Below are 15,164 nucleotides of genomic sequence, written 5' to 3'. Positions count from 1 at the left end.
AATTATGTTGAGTGAAGAGAGCCACTATCTCAGGGTTTTCTAGGAGTGCAAGGTTACCTTGCAGCTAGTTTTGGGAGGAGACTAAGTGATATTTTGTTGGGAACTGCCTTTCCTGTCAAGCAATGAGATCAGAGTTTAGCTGTAATACCTATTTTTCAGCTCTTTATATTGTCTGACTCTGAAGTTAATATCAACTTCTTAAACTCACTCACTTTTCAAGGTTATAAAATATAAAGTGTTGAACATTTACCCTCGTCACAAATATTCTAAAAATCACATGTAGGTTTTTAAGCCTTCATTCTGGTTTTTCAAAATAATTCAGTGAACCATTGTTTTAGTGATCCCTTTCTACTTTTCTTTCTCCTTTAGACACGTCTACAATGTGGGCAATCTATTTCACACGCCTATCTAAGAAAGAATGTTCATTTTCCAGTTTCTGTCAGTGTTACAACATCGCTCACTTTTTGTTCCTGTTGCTGTTGCTTTAGTAGGTATAAAGAAAAAGCAAACTCCTAAAAAAAAAAAAAAAAAAAAAAAAAAAAAAGGAGAAAGCAGAAGAAAATGACTTCTTTTAAATATTAGCAGCACTTTTATTAATAGACTGCTACAGTAAGGTGTCACCATCTGCTAAAAATTGTATAGAAAATCATCAGAGTCTCTCAAAGCAAGATCCGAACTATTGCAATATTCAGAAGGAATAAGATTTGTGGTTTCCATAGGACATTCTGTATTTTCTTCCTCAGGATGACTTTCTCTTTGGTTGGTTTGTTGGGATTTCATGGGGATTAAGGTTGATGTGTTCGCTTTATGTCCTTGAGGCAAATTATCTGACAAAGTCAACTGAATGGAGAGAGGATTCATTTCAGCTCAAGGTTTCAAAGGTTTCAGCCAGTGTTCACTTGGCTTTGTCAGGTCTGAACTTGCACCCAGGTGCAACCTTCTTGGTAAAGAGCACGTGGCTGATCAAAGCGGCTTGCCTGATGGTGGCTAGGAAGTAAAGAGGGAGGGGGTTGGTTTGCATTGCAAGGCCTCTTCATGAAATCCAAGGAAGTATGATTCTGAAATGTCTTCATCCTTTAATAGGGTCAGAAGTCTCAAAATCCATTCACCTTCAAAAATCCCTCCCCCCTTCAACATTGCTGCTCTGTCAATACACCAGTTTTGAAGGGGGGCACTTACGAAGGAAGCCAGAACAGCTGTGAAGGCTGGAAGTATGGCCGAGTTCTAGAGTTCCCTTTAGCAAGGATAAGTGGAAAGAAATCCAAGCATGGTCCTTGGTTTTAGTGACCACTAACTTGTTAGAATGCTAATTTTGTCTTGTTTGCATCAAACTTGGCTGGAGGATTAGGAAAGGCTGTGAGCTTTTTGTGTGTGTATGTGTGTGTTTGTTAGCCTTTCCTATTCTCTCTCTTTTCTGGTGACCCAGTATTCCTAGGATGAATCTCCTAACTAGCAGCTGAGAAGGTGAAACTTTATGTGAAAAGTCACATGTTGTATGTGTCAGGAACAGTGTTCTGAGATTAAAAAATAGAAAATGGGAAATTATGAAACTCTTCAGCCACTCATGGCCCTCCCCCCCCCCCCCCCCCGTCTTGCCACCTCTGTGAAGATGTGATGTCTATGAAATACAAATCAGAATGGGCAACTGAATGCTTCTGGTTCCTAATTCCCACAGCACAGAGCGGTGTTATATATGGGTTTTAATTTATCCCCAAGACTTCATCTCTGTGTTGTGCTTAAGTGGTTGTGTGTGTGTTTCCATTTTTTTTTTCTTCCAGTAGTTCGGTAATCATTCAGTCCTGGCAGTGAAGGGTCATTTTAACTTGTTACCCATTTCATTAATTGTCATCAATGGGACTGTGTCATTCCCAGTGCATGCATGGTGGTGAAGGGCGTGCTTTGTGAAACCCTGTAGCTAAATGGTAATGCTTTCTCGCCAGTAACTTTACTTGGGTCAGCACCTCTTTCCTTGGCATGAGTAGAATGTTCTGGTTCCCTCTTCAGAGGAAGTCTACAGTAGCCCAAGTTATAGTATTTCATTTACTGTAGGGGAGTAAGGGAGGTGGATGTTGCAGGTGAATTGCACAGCGGTGGGGTGGACAGAATTCAAATGTCTTTCATCATCTGTGCAGGATCCATGTGTAAATAAACCCATCTCTATTTTTATTCGTAGTTCTAACGGCAAGTCTGTGTCGTGGTCTGAACCAGGTGGAAGACAGGCGCCTAAGGGGCAGCATGTGTGGCAGCGCCTCTCTGTGCACGTGAAGACCAACGAGACGGCCTGCAACCAAACGGCCGTGATCAAACCCCTCACTAAAAGCTACCAAGGCTCTGGGAAGAGCCTTACCTTTTCAGACGCCAGCACCAAGACCCTTTACAATGTGGAGGAAGAGGACAACACCCCTTCTGCTCGCTTCAGCCCTCCCAGCAGCCCATCAATGGTGGTGCACAGACGCGGACCACCTGTGACCACCACGCCGCCCCTGCCACCCCACCTGACCGCAGAGGAGACTCCCCTGTTCTTGGCCGATTCCATCATCCCCAAGGGCTTGCCTCCTCCTCTTCCTCAGCAACAACAGCCGCTGCCCCCTCAGCAACCCACACAGCAGCAAAAATCCCTGATGGACCAGCTGCAAGGCGTGGTCACCAACTTTGGAGCTGGGGTCCCGGACTTCCACGCTGTGCTGGCAGGCCCGGGGGCACCGGGCACCGGGCTGGGCTCGCTGTACCCGCCCCCGCCTCCCCCGCAGCACCTGCAGATGCTGCCCCTGCAGCTGAGCACCTTCCGAGAGGAGCCCATCTCCCCTCCCGGGGAGGATGACGAGGATGACAGTGAGAGGTTCAAACTCCTGCAGGAGTTCGTGTATGAGCGCGAAGGGAACACGGAGGAAGACGAACTGGAAGAGGAGGAGGACCTGCCTGCAGCCAGCAAGCTAACCCCTGAAGATTCGCCGGCCCTGACGCCTCCTTCTCCTTTCCGAGACTCGGTGGCCTCTGGCAGCTCAGTGCCCAGTTCCCCGGTGTCTGAGTCAGTGCTCTGCACCCCTCCAAACGTGACCTACGCCTCTGTCATCTTGAGGGACTACAAGCAAAGCTCTTCCACCCTGTAGGGAGGAAGTGTGCGTGGAAAAGCCAGAAATGCCAAGGAAAGTCAACCCCTCTTGAAAGGTGTAGGGAGCCGAAGACACACTGGGATGGAGGACCGCAGTCAGTAGAGCAGCAAGAATGCAAGGGCTGCCTTAATGAGGGAGAGGAAAGATTCCAAACAGTGGTCCCGGCCAGGATTGCGACTCCTGAATTATTCAAAAATCTTCTCTAGGAAGAAAGGGAATGATGACAAAGCACAATTCCATATGGTAGGTGACTTTTATCGGGGGAAAAAAATAATAAAACGTAAAAATAAAATCAACAAAAATAATCTCGTCTTTTGCTCAATCGTGCATACATGTATCTGCCCACACTCTCTTGGTGAAGCTAGAAACGGAGCGGCCCTTGTCATGGTGCCAGATGAATCATTCGTTCATCTCACAACATTCCTGGTGAGTGGACACGAAGAGGACAGGACGTAGGGACATTGAAGGGACAACCAGCTTCCATCGCAGAAGCCCTTCTCTGTGCTGAGCCTGCAGACTCGTGGACTAAGGGAGACCCAGGAACTGACCTTATGAGGGCCCCTTTACACTGCTGTGATTCAGCCTGCAGTCACCCAGGGAAAAAGGCACGGTAACTCCTTGGATTTCTATAATTCCCTCTGGTTAGGAAAATGAAAGTATGAGCAAAATCATCGACAAAATGAACTATATCAGAAGTGCTTTGGCGGGGGAAAAGCAGGACAGTAGATCCCCACAGGTCCCTGAGCAAGGTCTCCGGAGTGAGCTTTGTAGATTCCATCCTTGTTTATTGATAACTTTGGGGAGGAGGGGGATGACAAGGGGTGTCAGAGATGTTTTGTGGACTCGCTTGCGCTGTGCCAACCAGGTTCTCCGTTGCCCTTCAGCAAACGAGGACAAGCCACGTTGCCAAGATTCACCTTCCATTTGCTGTATCAAATAAGACCAACCAGTTGGACTTCTGAGATTCAGTTGAAGTACAATGTGGTGCCACAGTTTCTCCCATGTGCTATGGAAACAAATCTAACTTTGGACCTAATGGTGTACTCATAGCAACAATTACTGGTTTAAATTCTTTCCTATTGTCACTGGAGTCCCTGGAACTAGCGACTGAATGTCTTTTCCTGTATACATGTGATTAGAAAACTTGTGCCGTGCAATGTCAATCTAGCTGCAACTAGACAATCGTCTTTTGGATAGAGTATAAATATCTTTATGTTCCAGTGACATTCCATAGAACACTGTCACCAGTGTCTCTTTGAAGGTTGGCTCTGTGGTCTGATGTTTCTCACATGCAGCTGAGATGGAAACATCCTCCTAGGTGGGGATTTCTTTTTCAGATATTTATGATGTGACAATGTTATTAATAAAATAGCTTGAAAGTGCATTGAGTAAAAGGGTCACCAAATAGTGAGTGACACCAAAAAGTACCTTTTATAAACTTGTGCACATTGCTATTAAAATGTAAGGTTGAAAAGGCAATACTTAGAGTATTTCAGATATATTTTTAAACGGTTTTTCCACAGCTACTTGAGTTTCATGGTCTTCTAGTGTGTAACGATACTCCAGTCTGTCCAGGGTGTCTCAGCTATCTGCTTGTCAATCACACTCCATCGTTTGAAAAGGTTTCCATGTTTTATCTTTATGTTTTTGCTAGCATCTTTTCCTTATGATCCCATGTTTACTACAATGTAATATCCACAAACATGTGATCAGATTGCTCCATCGTACCCCTGCCTTTTCCAACGAAAAAGAAAAGGATTGTTCTTGTTATTTTTATTTCTTCTATTATCTGTGGGATGAATCTGATCCCTTTGAATATCTTTGCCTATGCCTTATGTTCAGTCATTTTAATTTGCTCTCATCGTGTCAAAGCTGCTGATTTCTCAGCCAAAAAAGCATCATCTTAGAAATCTCTAAATACATCATTTGTTTGGAATTTAACATCAACTCCTATGTCAGAGCTGTGTTTCTTAAGTGTTCCATATTCTACCCAGTTTAGTGAGTTCTTCATCAAGAACTTCTGTCTTTCTGTTTTTTTAAAAATATTATTTTTAAACATCTTTATTGCAAAGACCTCAACAATTGAAATGGTGGGCTCTGTGCTTTGATTGAGAAGAAACAGAATGACAAAAAATAGATGGTTTAGAGCAGGGCATGGTAGCAGGATGTGGTAGAACATGTCTTGAAGCCCAGCACTTAGGAGGAAGAGGCAGGTGCATCTCTGTGAGTTTGAGGCCAGCCTGATATGCACAATGAGAGACACTGACTCAAAAAATATAACACAACTACAAAGATGGTTCAGTTCTAAATAGATGGGCTTCTACTAAAGTAGGAAAACAATGGGAGAACCCATTTAGCTTCCTGTGTTCTTTTAAACTCGAGGCACCAACATATGGCCTTCATTAATATGGGTTTGTGCATTCAGGTTTTTTGTTGTTATTGTTATTGTTTTTTTTTTTTTTGCCAGAATAGATGAGGAAATGCTTTCTATTCAAATGCTGTAACAGGTTAGTTTATTTTGGGGTTTTGGTCTGAGACATTTGGTGAACACATTCAACACTGATTAAGATACTACTGAATGCCTACCCTTAACATGATTATGAATTTTTCCAGAGTAAATAGAATATTAGCTCATATAATTGTCCAGAATTGGATATGTACACATACATACCCTGTACCTAAAGGGCAAAATATCTTCACTGTAACCACTGTAACGTATGTGCTTATACAGGTGTTTTGCTTCTTGTAAAAGTGTTTTCCTTTGGCTTGTTACTGCCTTTTGTCAAATAATCTTGATGATGCTGTATGATAATAAATATTTTCTATTTATTAAATGGGTATCTTCCTTCTTTGAACTTTCTAAGCATTGCAATAGCAGAAGCAGGCTGATGTAACAAATAGTCTCAATAGTTTGATTTTTGCCTAGAACTCGTTTCCAAAGAGGATCTTTTAAGAACAAAGCAAAATATGCACGATGGGTCATAAAATAGAACACAGTCTGGCTTTGATGACATGTACCCAAAGTTAGAATTTTGAATCCTATGACCCCCATTACCATTTGTCCTTTTGAGAGGATAGAAAGAGTTGGATCTCCAGTGGAACTTCAGAGATATGAACTCCACATTTGGTGCCCTTCAAACTTTCCCATACCCAACTCACACTATAGAGCATCCTAGTTTTCCAACTTCTTAATATTTTTCTATTCTATGCCAGGCTCAAGTCCACATTTTAATGTTGACATCATATGTGGGCTTCCAGTTAAAGCAGGTGTTCTTATTTTCTGCTCTAAGCCCCCTGCAAACTGATGTGTCCTAGTCAAAGAGAGATCACAGTGATGAGGTGGAGGGGCTATTCCTGAGACTGTGATAAGCCTGCTGGGTGAGAGCCAGCTGCTGGTGAAGACACCATCCAGAAATGGGTCCAGTTACCAGAGAATTCTTCAATATGTCTGTTAAACAGATTGACAAAAGAAATTAAATGGAAGCTTAGAGTCTCAGAAAAAGTCATGGAGTGAGAAGTAAATGGCAAGGAAAAGAAAAGTAAAATAATAAAATAAGGATGGAGACACACACAAACAAAAAAGTTCATACCTGCAGTCAAAGGATGTACATAAAGATAAGCATAGTAGGATCAATTGGAAAGACCCCAGAAGCTTCACTTGGATGATGTTTGAAGAGGCTGTGGCTGTCAACACAAGCAATGGGTGAGTAACTGTCCTATACTTTCTTCAAAGAATACCCTGGAAGCAAATCAAAGAGCAGGGAGACACCATACGGACCAGCACAAAACAGGCGCTGTGCTGGTTCTTGGCATTCATTTTCTTCCCAGCATTTCTGGCATGTGGGTATTCTGGAGAACTGAAGTGATATGTCCACACTCTCATCTAGCAAATGGTCCATCAGAGCTTTGGTCTCATTCCCTGACAGCACAAAGCATGTGAACTCCAGTTCCTTCTCAAAGCTCAAGCACATGTATAGGAGTTTGTTCATTTTGGTTTGGAATTCTAATTCCTGAGTCCTGGTGATGAAGTTGATATCCAGTAAAGGTATACTGGAAAGTAATAACAGCAGATTCATGCTATATTATAACACTTTGACCAGCTCAGTACTCCAAGATATATTCCAAGATTCTGATGGGGTCCAGAGCTCCACATTTCTCCATGTATGGAGCTTTGTCTTCTGAACACATGTTTTAATCAGAAGCAGTAAGCTCCCCTTTTGACAGAAGAAACAGCTGGTTCCCTTTCCCACAGTTGTAGAAGAAATACTTGGTGTTTAGAGAGACCTGAGGAAGACAGAACTAATTGTAAAAAAGTGTTATCTGTTGGAGAACTACAGGTAAGGCATGAACGGCAGCTATGGAATACCAGTGTGAAGCCACATATGACTCTTGGGAATGCATACATGGGCAGGGTTAAGGCATTCACCCATTGTTTGCTTAAATGCATGTCTTCAGACTAAGCAACAAGCCATCCAGTTATGAGTTGAGACCAAGAGGAAGAGCCTAGGTTCTGATTTTTAATTATATTTATATATGTCTCTCCACCCCTGTGTGTGTGTATATAAATGTGTGTGTGTGTGTGCATGTATAAATTTTATTACATGCCATATGTACATGGGTGTTCACGGATGGCAGAAGAGGGTATTGGACTCCCAGGAGCTAGAGTTATAGATGGTTCTAAACCACTCAAAATAGATGCTGAAAACTCCACTCCTCTTCCATAGCAGCCGGTGTTCATAACAACTGAGAATTCTCTCCAGCCCTGTCAGTTCTCTTTCAACAGAGTAAGAATCATCTTTACTTTATAACGGTGCCTCTTTCATTTATAACGGTCTATCGTTATGGCTTACAGCAGAAATTTCACCTAATCAGAGCTGAGGGACTGCGGAGTTAGCCCAAGTTCTCCATCTTATGCAATCCAACACCTTGAGAGATAATTCCTAGTGAGCTCCCAACTGAGGTTCAAATCCTAGTTTACAGACCAGCAGCCTTTGGGAACCAAATTAGGGATAGCGGAAAGACAGGAAGAAACAAAAAGTGTAAAAAGGGAGAATAGATTTGGTGAGACTTGGCCATGAGACCTAAGTGGCCAGGACAGGTGATTAAACCCATCAGACCACAGTGTAGAGCTGAGTGACTGGCTGTAAGAATAGATCTTTAAGTCCCAGAGATTCCATTTGTCTACACCCCTCACCTTTCCATAGCCAACATTGTCCTTCCAACTTTAGCATACATTCGGTCTAGAAAAAGTCACAAATAAAGGCCTGGGTTTATTTCTTTGGTCCAGAGAAAAGCACTGGAGACCAGGAGAGCCTGAGCTCCCATTTGCAGGACAGCTGAGCTCAAGACCAGCTGCAGCAGGCAGCAGTGGAAATTGGGAACCCTTAGCAAAAGCAAAGAAGAAATGTCTCAAAGCTGTCTCGGGCCAAGAGCGAGTCAGCACCCACACAAGAAGAGTCCAACCAGGAGGCGGTCAGTAGACATGTCGAGGGCTGTGGGTAGCTGCAAGCAGGGACAGCCACAAGAACAAGCAGAGCACGTACAGGTGTCAGCAGCAGCTGGGAGCACACAGTACACACAATACAAAGCTCTCAACGTGAGTGGGAACACTGCGGTGGCGCTGTGTGGGGGCACTCTGGGTCTCTGGGTGTGTGGTTAAGCAGCTGTTCTCAGTGTCCCCAACCGCAAAGCACCCAAGGCATTTCTGCTGATGCCATCAAAGCAGCACAGAGAGCATGCACATACGTTGTGGGTTATGGAACCGCTCCCCTGTCATTCGAGTCCATGATCATTTCTAATTCTCCGAAGTGGTATAAGGAATCATTTCATTCCAAGCTTCATATATATGTATGCTATATATATAGGTTTTCCGACCAGCCTGGTCCCTCAGCCGCGCCAGCCCCAAATAACACACAGGGACACTGTATTTGATATAGTGCTGTTAGCCTGTTACTAGCATTTCTTATCGGCTAGCTGTCTTAAATCTAACCCATTTCTATTAATCTAAGTATTTCCACGAGGTCTCATCTTACCGGAGAGAGGGCCTGGAATTCTGTTCTCCCTGTCCTACATTTTGAATCTTCTCCCTACTACTTCCTTTCACCTCCTAGTCTCCTAGTCCCGCCTATCTTGCTTTCCTATTGGCCAACAGTGCTTTATTCATTAACCAATAAGAGAAACATATTTACAGAATGACATCTCCCATTATTATGTATATATGTCTTTATACTGACATATACTCACATATGTAATATCATTGAGACTAGCCTATGAGATTGCATTATCAATTATTTAGTAACGATATTTACTCCATGCCGAATACTATGTATTTTATGCTATCTTAGACATGACAACATCTTGGAAGATAGAATCCAATTCAGAAATGTGAAAATGCCAGCTCAAAGATGTACAGTCACTCTAGAATTCCAAAGCATTTGTTTGTAAACACAACATTATGATAGAAACAAAACAAAAAACATGTTCTGACTAATTATAAAAGAAATACACATTGCCTATGTTAGAGATAGCTCAGTGGTTAAGTTTTTTTTTTTTTTTCTTTTTCTTTTATGAGACAGGGTTTCACTGTATTGCTTTGGAGCCTGTCCTGGAACCAGCTCTGTATACCAGGCTGTCCTTGAACTCACAGAGATCAGCCTGCCTCTGCCTCCTGAGTGCTGGGAGTAAAAGCATGCACCACCAATGTCCACCCAGCCCCACATTGCCTATTTTTGAATGAAGCAGTATGAGTGATCTCCCTAAAGTCTGCTAAAGGCTGTGAGTCTGGAGAAGTTTGCCTAATTACACAGGCTCAATCACCTCTGTACTATGACTCAAGATGGAAAGATACTTAATATCACAGTCTAGCTCCAGTATGTTGTGAAGATACAAGAAAAACTTCACTAAAAAGATTTATAATAACAATTTCATTCTATTGTTAAAATTTAATAATGTATATGCTGTCTGAAAATAACATGCCTACTTAGAGCTTCAGGAGGGGTTACTTTTATTTAATAGGTCACCATGCATTCCAGAATATTCTCTAAAAGACTTTAAAGTTTAAAATGGGGGAGGGGGAAAGAGAGGAAATTACTTCTATCCTCAAAACCATGAAAACTTTCATGGGAGATATAAAAATAACCACCAAGTTCCTAATAAAAACCTACCTAACAACTATCAGCTGGAGGCCACAATTGTGTAGATCATCACTAAACTCTTATCCAATTAGTTGTCTTTTATAACTAAGCTAAAGTCTTGCTTTTAATAGAATGATTTAGTTTAATGGGGTCAAAATGTTTTTGAACTGGAGAATATATGTGAGTTGGGGGAAGTCTCTATAGCAAAATCCCTAGGCTGAATACCTTTAGCACTCTAAAGATAAATCACAGAACTTCACAGCTCTGCATTAGTTTGAATCTCTAAATCTGAGTGGAAAAACCAGAAACTGTACACAATATGTACCTCTCCTTTTCCAATACAGCCGCCTTACCTTTGCTTGATTTGCAAAGGTTAAGCTAAAGCAGAAATACTCACTTGTAGGAGATTTCAGTTTTCCCTGAATCTCAGCTTTCTGTTCCCCATTTCTGTTAGCATATAGCATATGAAATCAAAATGACAAATTTCACTTTCCTCCAGTTCTTGGATAGGGTTAAATAAAGCATCGTTACAACAGAGAATTGTATATGGTATATAAGCAGGTTTACCCAAAAGCAAAAATGTCTTTATTCCTTTTCCTCAAAAGCAACACTGATACATAAATGTAGAATATTTTAATTTTATCACAAGTTGTTTAACAAAGGAGTGTGAGATATTTTATATATATACATATACATATATACATACATACATACATACATACATACATACATATATCCGAGTCCATTTAAATGAAAACAAACAACATTTATAGACAATATTTGGGAATTTGGGCGTCGTTCTTTCCAAACCACTTCCTGCTGGTAAGGGGCGCTGTCATGGGGGATTCTAAGAAGATGCAGAAATCCTGGCTGTAGTCCATAAGGCTGCTTTGTCCAGCTGTTTTGAATGCAGGATCACCTGGTACTCTGTTTCAGGCTGTCTGGCTTGATCAAACCACATTAGTCTGGAAGGAATCCACCGCTTTTCATTTTCTGTGGAAACAAAACTAGAAATCCTTTTCCCCAGTAACTTGTCCATGAACTTAAATTATGGAGTCAAAGCAATTTTTTTTAATTTATTATTTTACATGTCGACAGAGTACCCTCTCCCTCCCTCCCATCCCCCCACCCCAATTCCATGTGTAGGGGAATGCCATCCAGTTGGGTTCATGTAGATCTGACAGGTTATGTGAAGTAGGGACTAGGGCTTCTCTCCTGTCCCTAGGTTAAGGCAGTTATTCCTCCATGGGGGATGTGCTCGCAAAGTCCTTTTGTGCACCAGAGATATATCCTGGCTCCACTGCTCAGTCCTTCTGGCTAAGACCCATATTCAGGGGTGCCTGAGTCAGTCCCATGCTGGCTTCCCAGCTATCAGTCTGGGGGCCCGTTAGCTCCTCCTTGTTCAGGTCAGCTGTCTCTATGTGTTTATGTCGCCTGGTCTTGTCCTCTCCATCTGCATCTGGGTTCTAGTTCGACTCAGTGTTTATATATGGGTGTTTGCTCCTGTTTCCAACAGGTATTAGATGAGGGCTCCATGGATAAGTTAGTTGTTGATCTCACTATCTGGGAAGGACATTTATGGTAGCCTTTCCACGGATGCTCAAATTGTTAGTTGAGATACCATCTTACTCCTGCCAGAATGGCTAAAATTAGAAACACCAATGATGACCCATGCTGGAGAGGATGTGGAGAGAGGGGAACACTCCTCCACTGCTGGTGGGAGTGCAAACTCGTACAGCCATTTTGGAGATCAGTATGGCGGTTCCTCAGGAAAATGGGAATTAGTTTACCACAGGACCTGGCAATCCCCCTCTTAGGCATATACCCAAAGGATTCACATCAATGCAACAAAGACATCTGTTCAACTATGTTCATAGCAGCATTATTTGCAATAGCAAGAACCTGGAAGCAACCTAGATGCCCCTCAATTGAAGAATGGATAATAAAGATGTGGCACATTTACACAATGGAATACTACTCTGCAGAAAAAAATAATGGTATCTTGAAATTTGCAGGCAAGTGGATGGCACTTGAAGAAACTATCCTGAATGAGGTAACCCAGTCACAAAAAGAGGAACATAGTATGTACTCACTCATATATGGATTTTAGACCTAGATCAAAGGATCACCAGCCTATAATTCTCACCACCAGAGGAACTAGGATACAAGGTGTATTCTAAGAGATTCATATAAAGTTCCTCACAGAAGAGGGAAGGGATAAGTCCCCTAGAGCACAGGAGGAGTGGGGGGGGGCAGCAAATGGAGAGAGAAGTAGGAGAAAACGAGGGGGAGGAGAGGAAAACACGTGTGACTAGGAAGATTGAGCCCAGTTAGGAAAAGAAGACAGGAGAGAGAGAGAGAGAGAGAGAGAGAGAGAGCATAAAAGAGGGAGCCAATGTTGGTTTGAAGATCAAGTTGAACACAAAGAAAGGTTTAGAGAACTACAAGACTGCCGCCAACTAACAATTTGAGATTATTTATATATTTTAAATAAAACAATAACATTTCAAGATGGTTACTAAACGGTAGCCTAGAAGAGTCCCGATCCCATCTAAATATTAAAAAATAAACTATTCCACTGCAAAAGTTAATGGAGGATTTAAGACATCTTTGTTACATTTTGGAAATCATAAATTAGGGTTACAATGGATACTGAAAATAAAGCCTTAAGTTCTGGTAAATCTAACTGTTTAGCAAATACTGTTGCCTTTTTTACACTGAAAACTAAAGTTATAAAAGAATCTTTACTGTGTCTATCTTTGCCTAGAAAACTGCTGGAGAGTACCAAATGTGTTCTGGGTATACAAGATGGCTCAGTGGATGAAGGCTTTTACCACCAGGTCTGATGAGATAGGGTTGATCCTGAAATCCCAAGCAAGAAGAAGGCTGATTCCTACATGTGAGCCATGAACATATCTACACCCCGATTCTCTCTCTGTCTTTCTCGCTCCCTTGCTCCCTTCTTCCCCCTCCCTCCTTTTCTCTCATACAAAATTGAAAGAAAACCAATTCGTATCCTCCAAAAAGAGATGGTCTTATTCCAAAAGCAAACGTGGGAGGTGTGGAGGAGTTGGGTGTTCTGTGCCCTCCACAAGACCCGAAGCTTCAAATCCACATTTTATTGTGTATCGGGACAGAGGCGGGTAGGCTTTCATCTTACCTGGTTTCCAGCACCATGCTAATGGTTCCTAGCACCTTTGAAGTATCCTTTATTTGATTCATTAGATAACCAGGTGCAAGCACCTACTGACTGGTGGGCATTGTGTTCTGCCTTCCATTCACAGCAAAGCCCAACAATAGACACAGAGACAAATGGCCCAGGGATATGGAGGTGGGATCTGACAATTGTGAATTTCAATATACTCCCTCTGCTCTGCCAGCAGAACAGAACCTGTGTGTGTGGACACACACACACACACACACACACACACACACACACACACACACACACACATCTCAGACAAGGAAGGAAACCACCAGTTTAGGGAACCATGATAGGCATGATATATAAATCATTTGATTTATACTATGTATTGTATTTATTATTTATAATCACATCCAATTCTTCTCAACATCCCTGTGGGGTTTCCTGTCATTGTTTTTCTTCTTAATTACTACTGGATTTTTTTTTTGAGTTTGTAACCAGATCTTAGTATATAAGACCATTCTCACTCCATAACTAGAATTCACTGCAAATATATTTATATATTAAAAAAGAATCAAGACTGGTTTTGTTCAAATAACATGTAGAACACTTAGAAAAAATAAAGACATTTCCTTACTATGGAAATTCTTAGGGCTTTTTAAATCTATAGGGACAGAAAAACTCTGAGAGAGCTGTATGTGTCCCAAGGGTAGCTGATCTGATCAGGCCAAGAACTTCTCTTGGGAACACTGCCTGGGGAAAAAAATGGTGTATGTTATACTATAGTGCTAGGTATTTTCCACAGGTATATGCTCCAAAAAACAGTAAAGACAAAAGTATCCTGGTTCAGGGTCCATGTAAGCAGGGATCTCAAGGGGATAGAAACAGGAGCCAGAAAAGTTATAAAAATCTGCAGCCATCCATTCAGTTTGATGTTGGCTGTTGGTTTGCTGTATATTGCTTTTATTATGTTTAGGTATGTTCCTGATATCCATGATCTCTCCAAGACCTTTGTCATGAAGGGGTATTGGATTTTGTCAAAAGCATTTTCAGCATCTAGTGAGATGATCATGTGGTTTTCTTTATCAGTTTGTTTATATGGTGGATTACATTGATGGATTTTTGTGTGTTGAACTATCCCTGCATCCCTGGGATGAAGAATACCTGTTCATGGTAGATGATATCTCTGATGTATTCTTGGATTCGATTTGCCAGTATTTGATTGAGTATTTTTGCATCACTTTTCATGACGGATATTGGTCTGTAGTTCTCTTTCTCAGTTGTGTCTTTGTGTGGCTTGGGTACCAGAGTAATTGTAGCCTCATAAAAAGAGTTTGGCAATGACCCTTCTGCATCTATTGTATGGAACACTTTGAGGCATATTGTTCTTTGTATTTGTTGTAGAATTCTGCATCTGGCTCTGGGCTTTTTTTATTTTTTTTGGTTAGGAGACTTTTGATGACTGCTTCAATTTCATTAGGGGTTATAGGTCTATTTAAATTGCCTTAATCTAGTAGCTAATAGAAGCAGAAACAGACACCCACAGCTAAACGCTAGCCAAAGTCCTGGCATCCAGTTACAGAGAGGTAAGAGTGATGTGCAAAGGGGTCAAGACCAGGCTGGAGAAACCCACAGAATCAGCTGACCTGAACAAGGGGGTGTTATGAGTAAGTTTCCCTGCTGGCCTGGTCCCACAGCTGCAGCAGCCCCAAATAACACAGAGAAACACTGTATTAGATATAAGGCTATTAGCCTGTTCCTAGCATTTTTTAT

The 15,164-nt window shown here is 41.9% G+C and overlaps 1 protein-coding gene across 1 annotated transcript in view; it reads left to right on the top strand.

The window, feature by feature from the left end:
* LOC127237692 (metabotropic glutamate receptor 1) overlaps positions 1-3,117 on the top strand; it is a 49,936-nt gene extending 46,819 nt beyond the window's left edge. Inside the window, exon 5 of the mRNA XM_051206063.1 lies at positions 2,174-3,117. Within this exon, the coding sequence (XP_051062020.1) occupies positions 2,174-3,110 (937 nt within the window). The 3' untranslated portion in view covers positions 3,111-3,117. The remainder of the gene's footprint in view (positions 1-2,173) is intronic.
* The last annotated feature ends 12,047 nt before the right edge of the window (positions 3,118-15,164 follow it).

This window comes from Phodopus roborovskii, unplaced genomic scaffold (assembly GCF_943737965.1).
Source record: "Phodopus roborovskii unplaced genomic scaffold, PHOROB, whole genome shotgun sequence".
NCBI classification, from domain to species: Eukaryota; Metazoa; Chordata; class Mammalia; order Rodentia; family Cricetidae; genus Phodopus; species Phodopus roborovskii.
The sequence above is the reverse complement of the archived record's forward strand: the minus strand, read 5'-3'. Positions and strand labels throughout refer to the sequence as shown.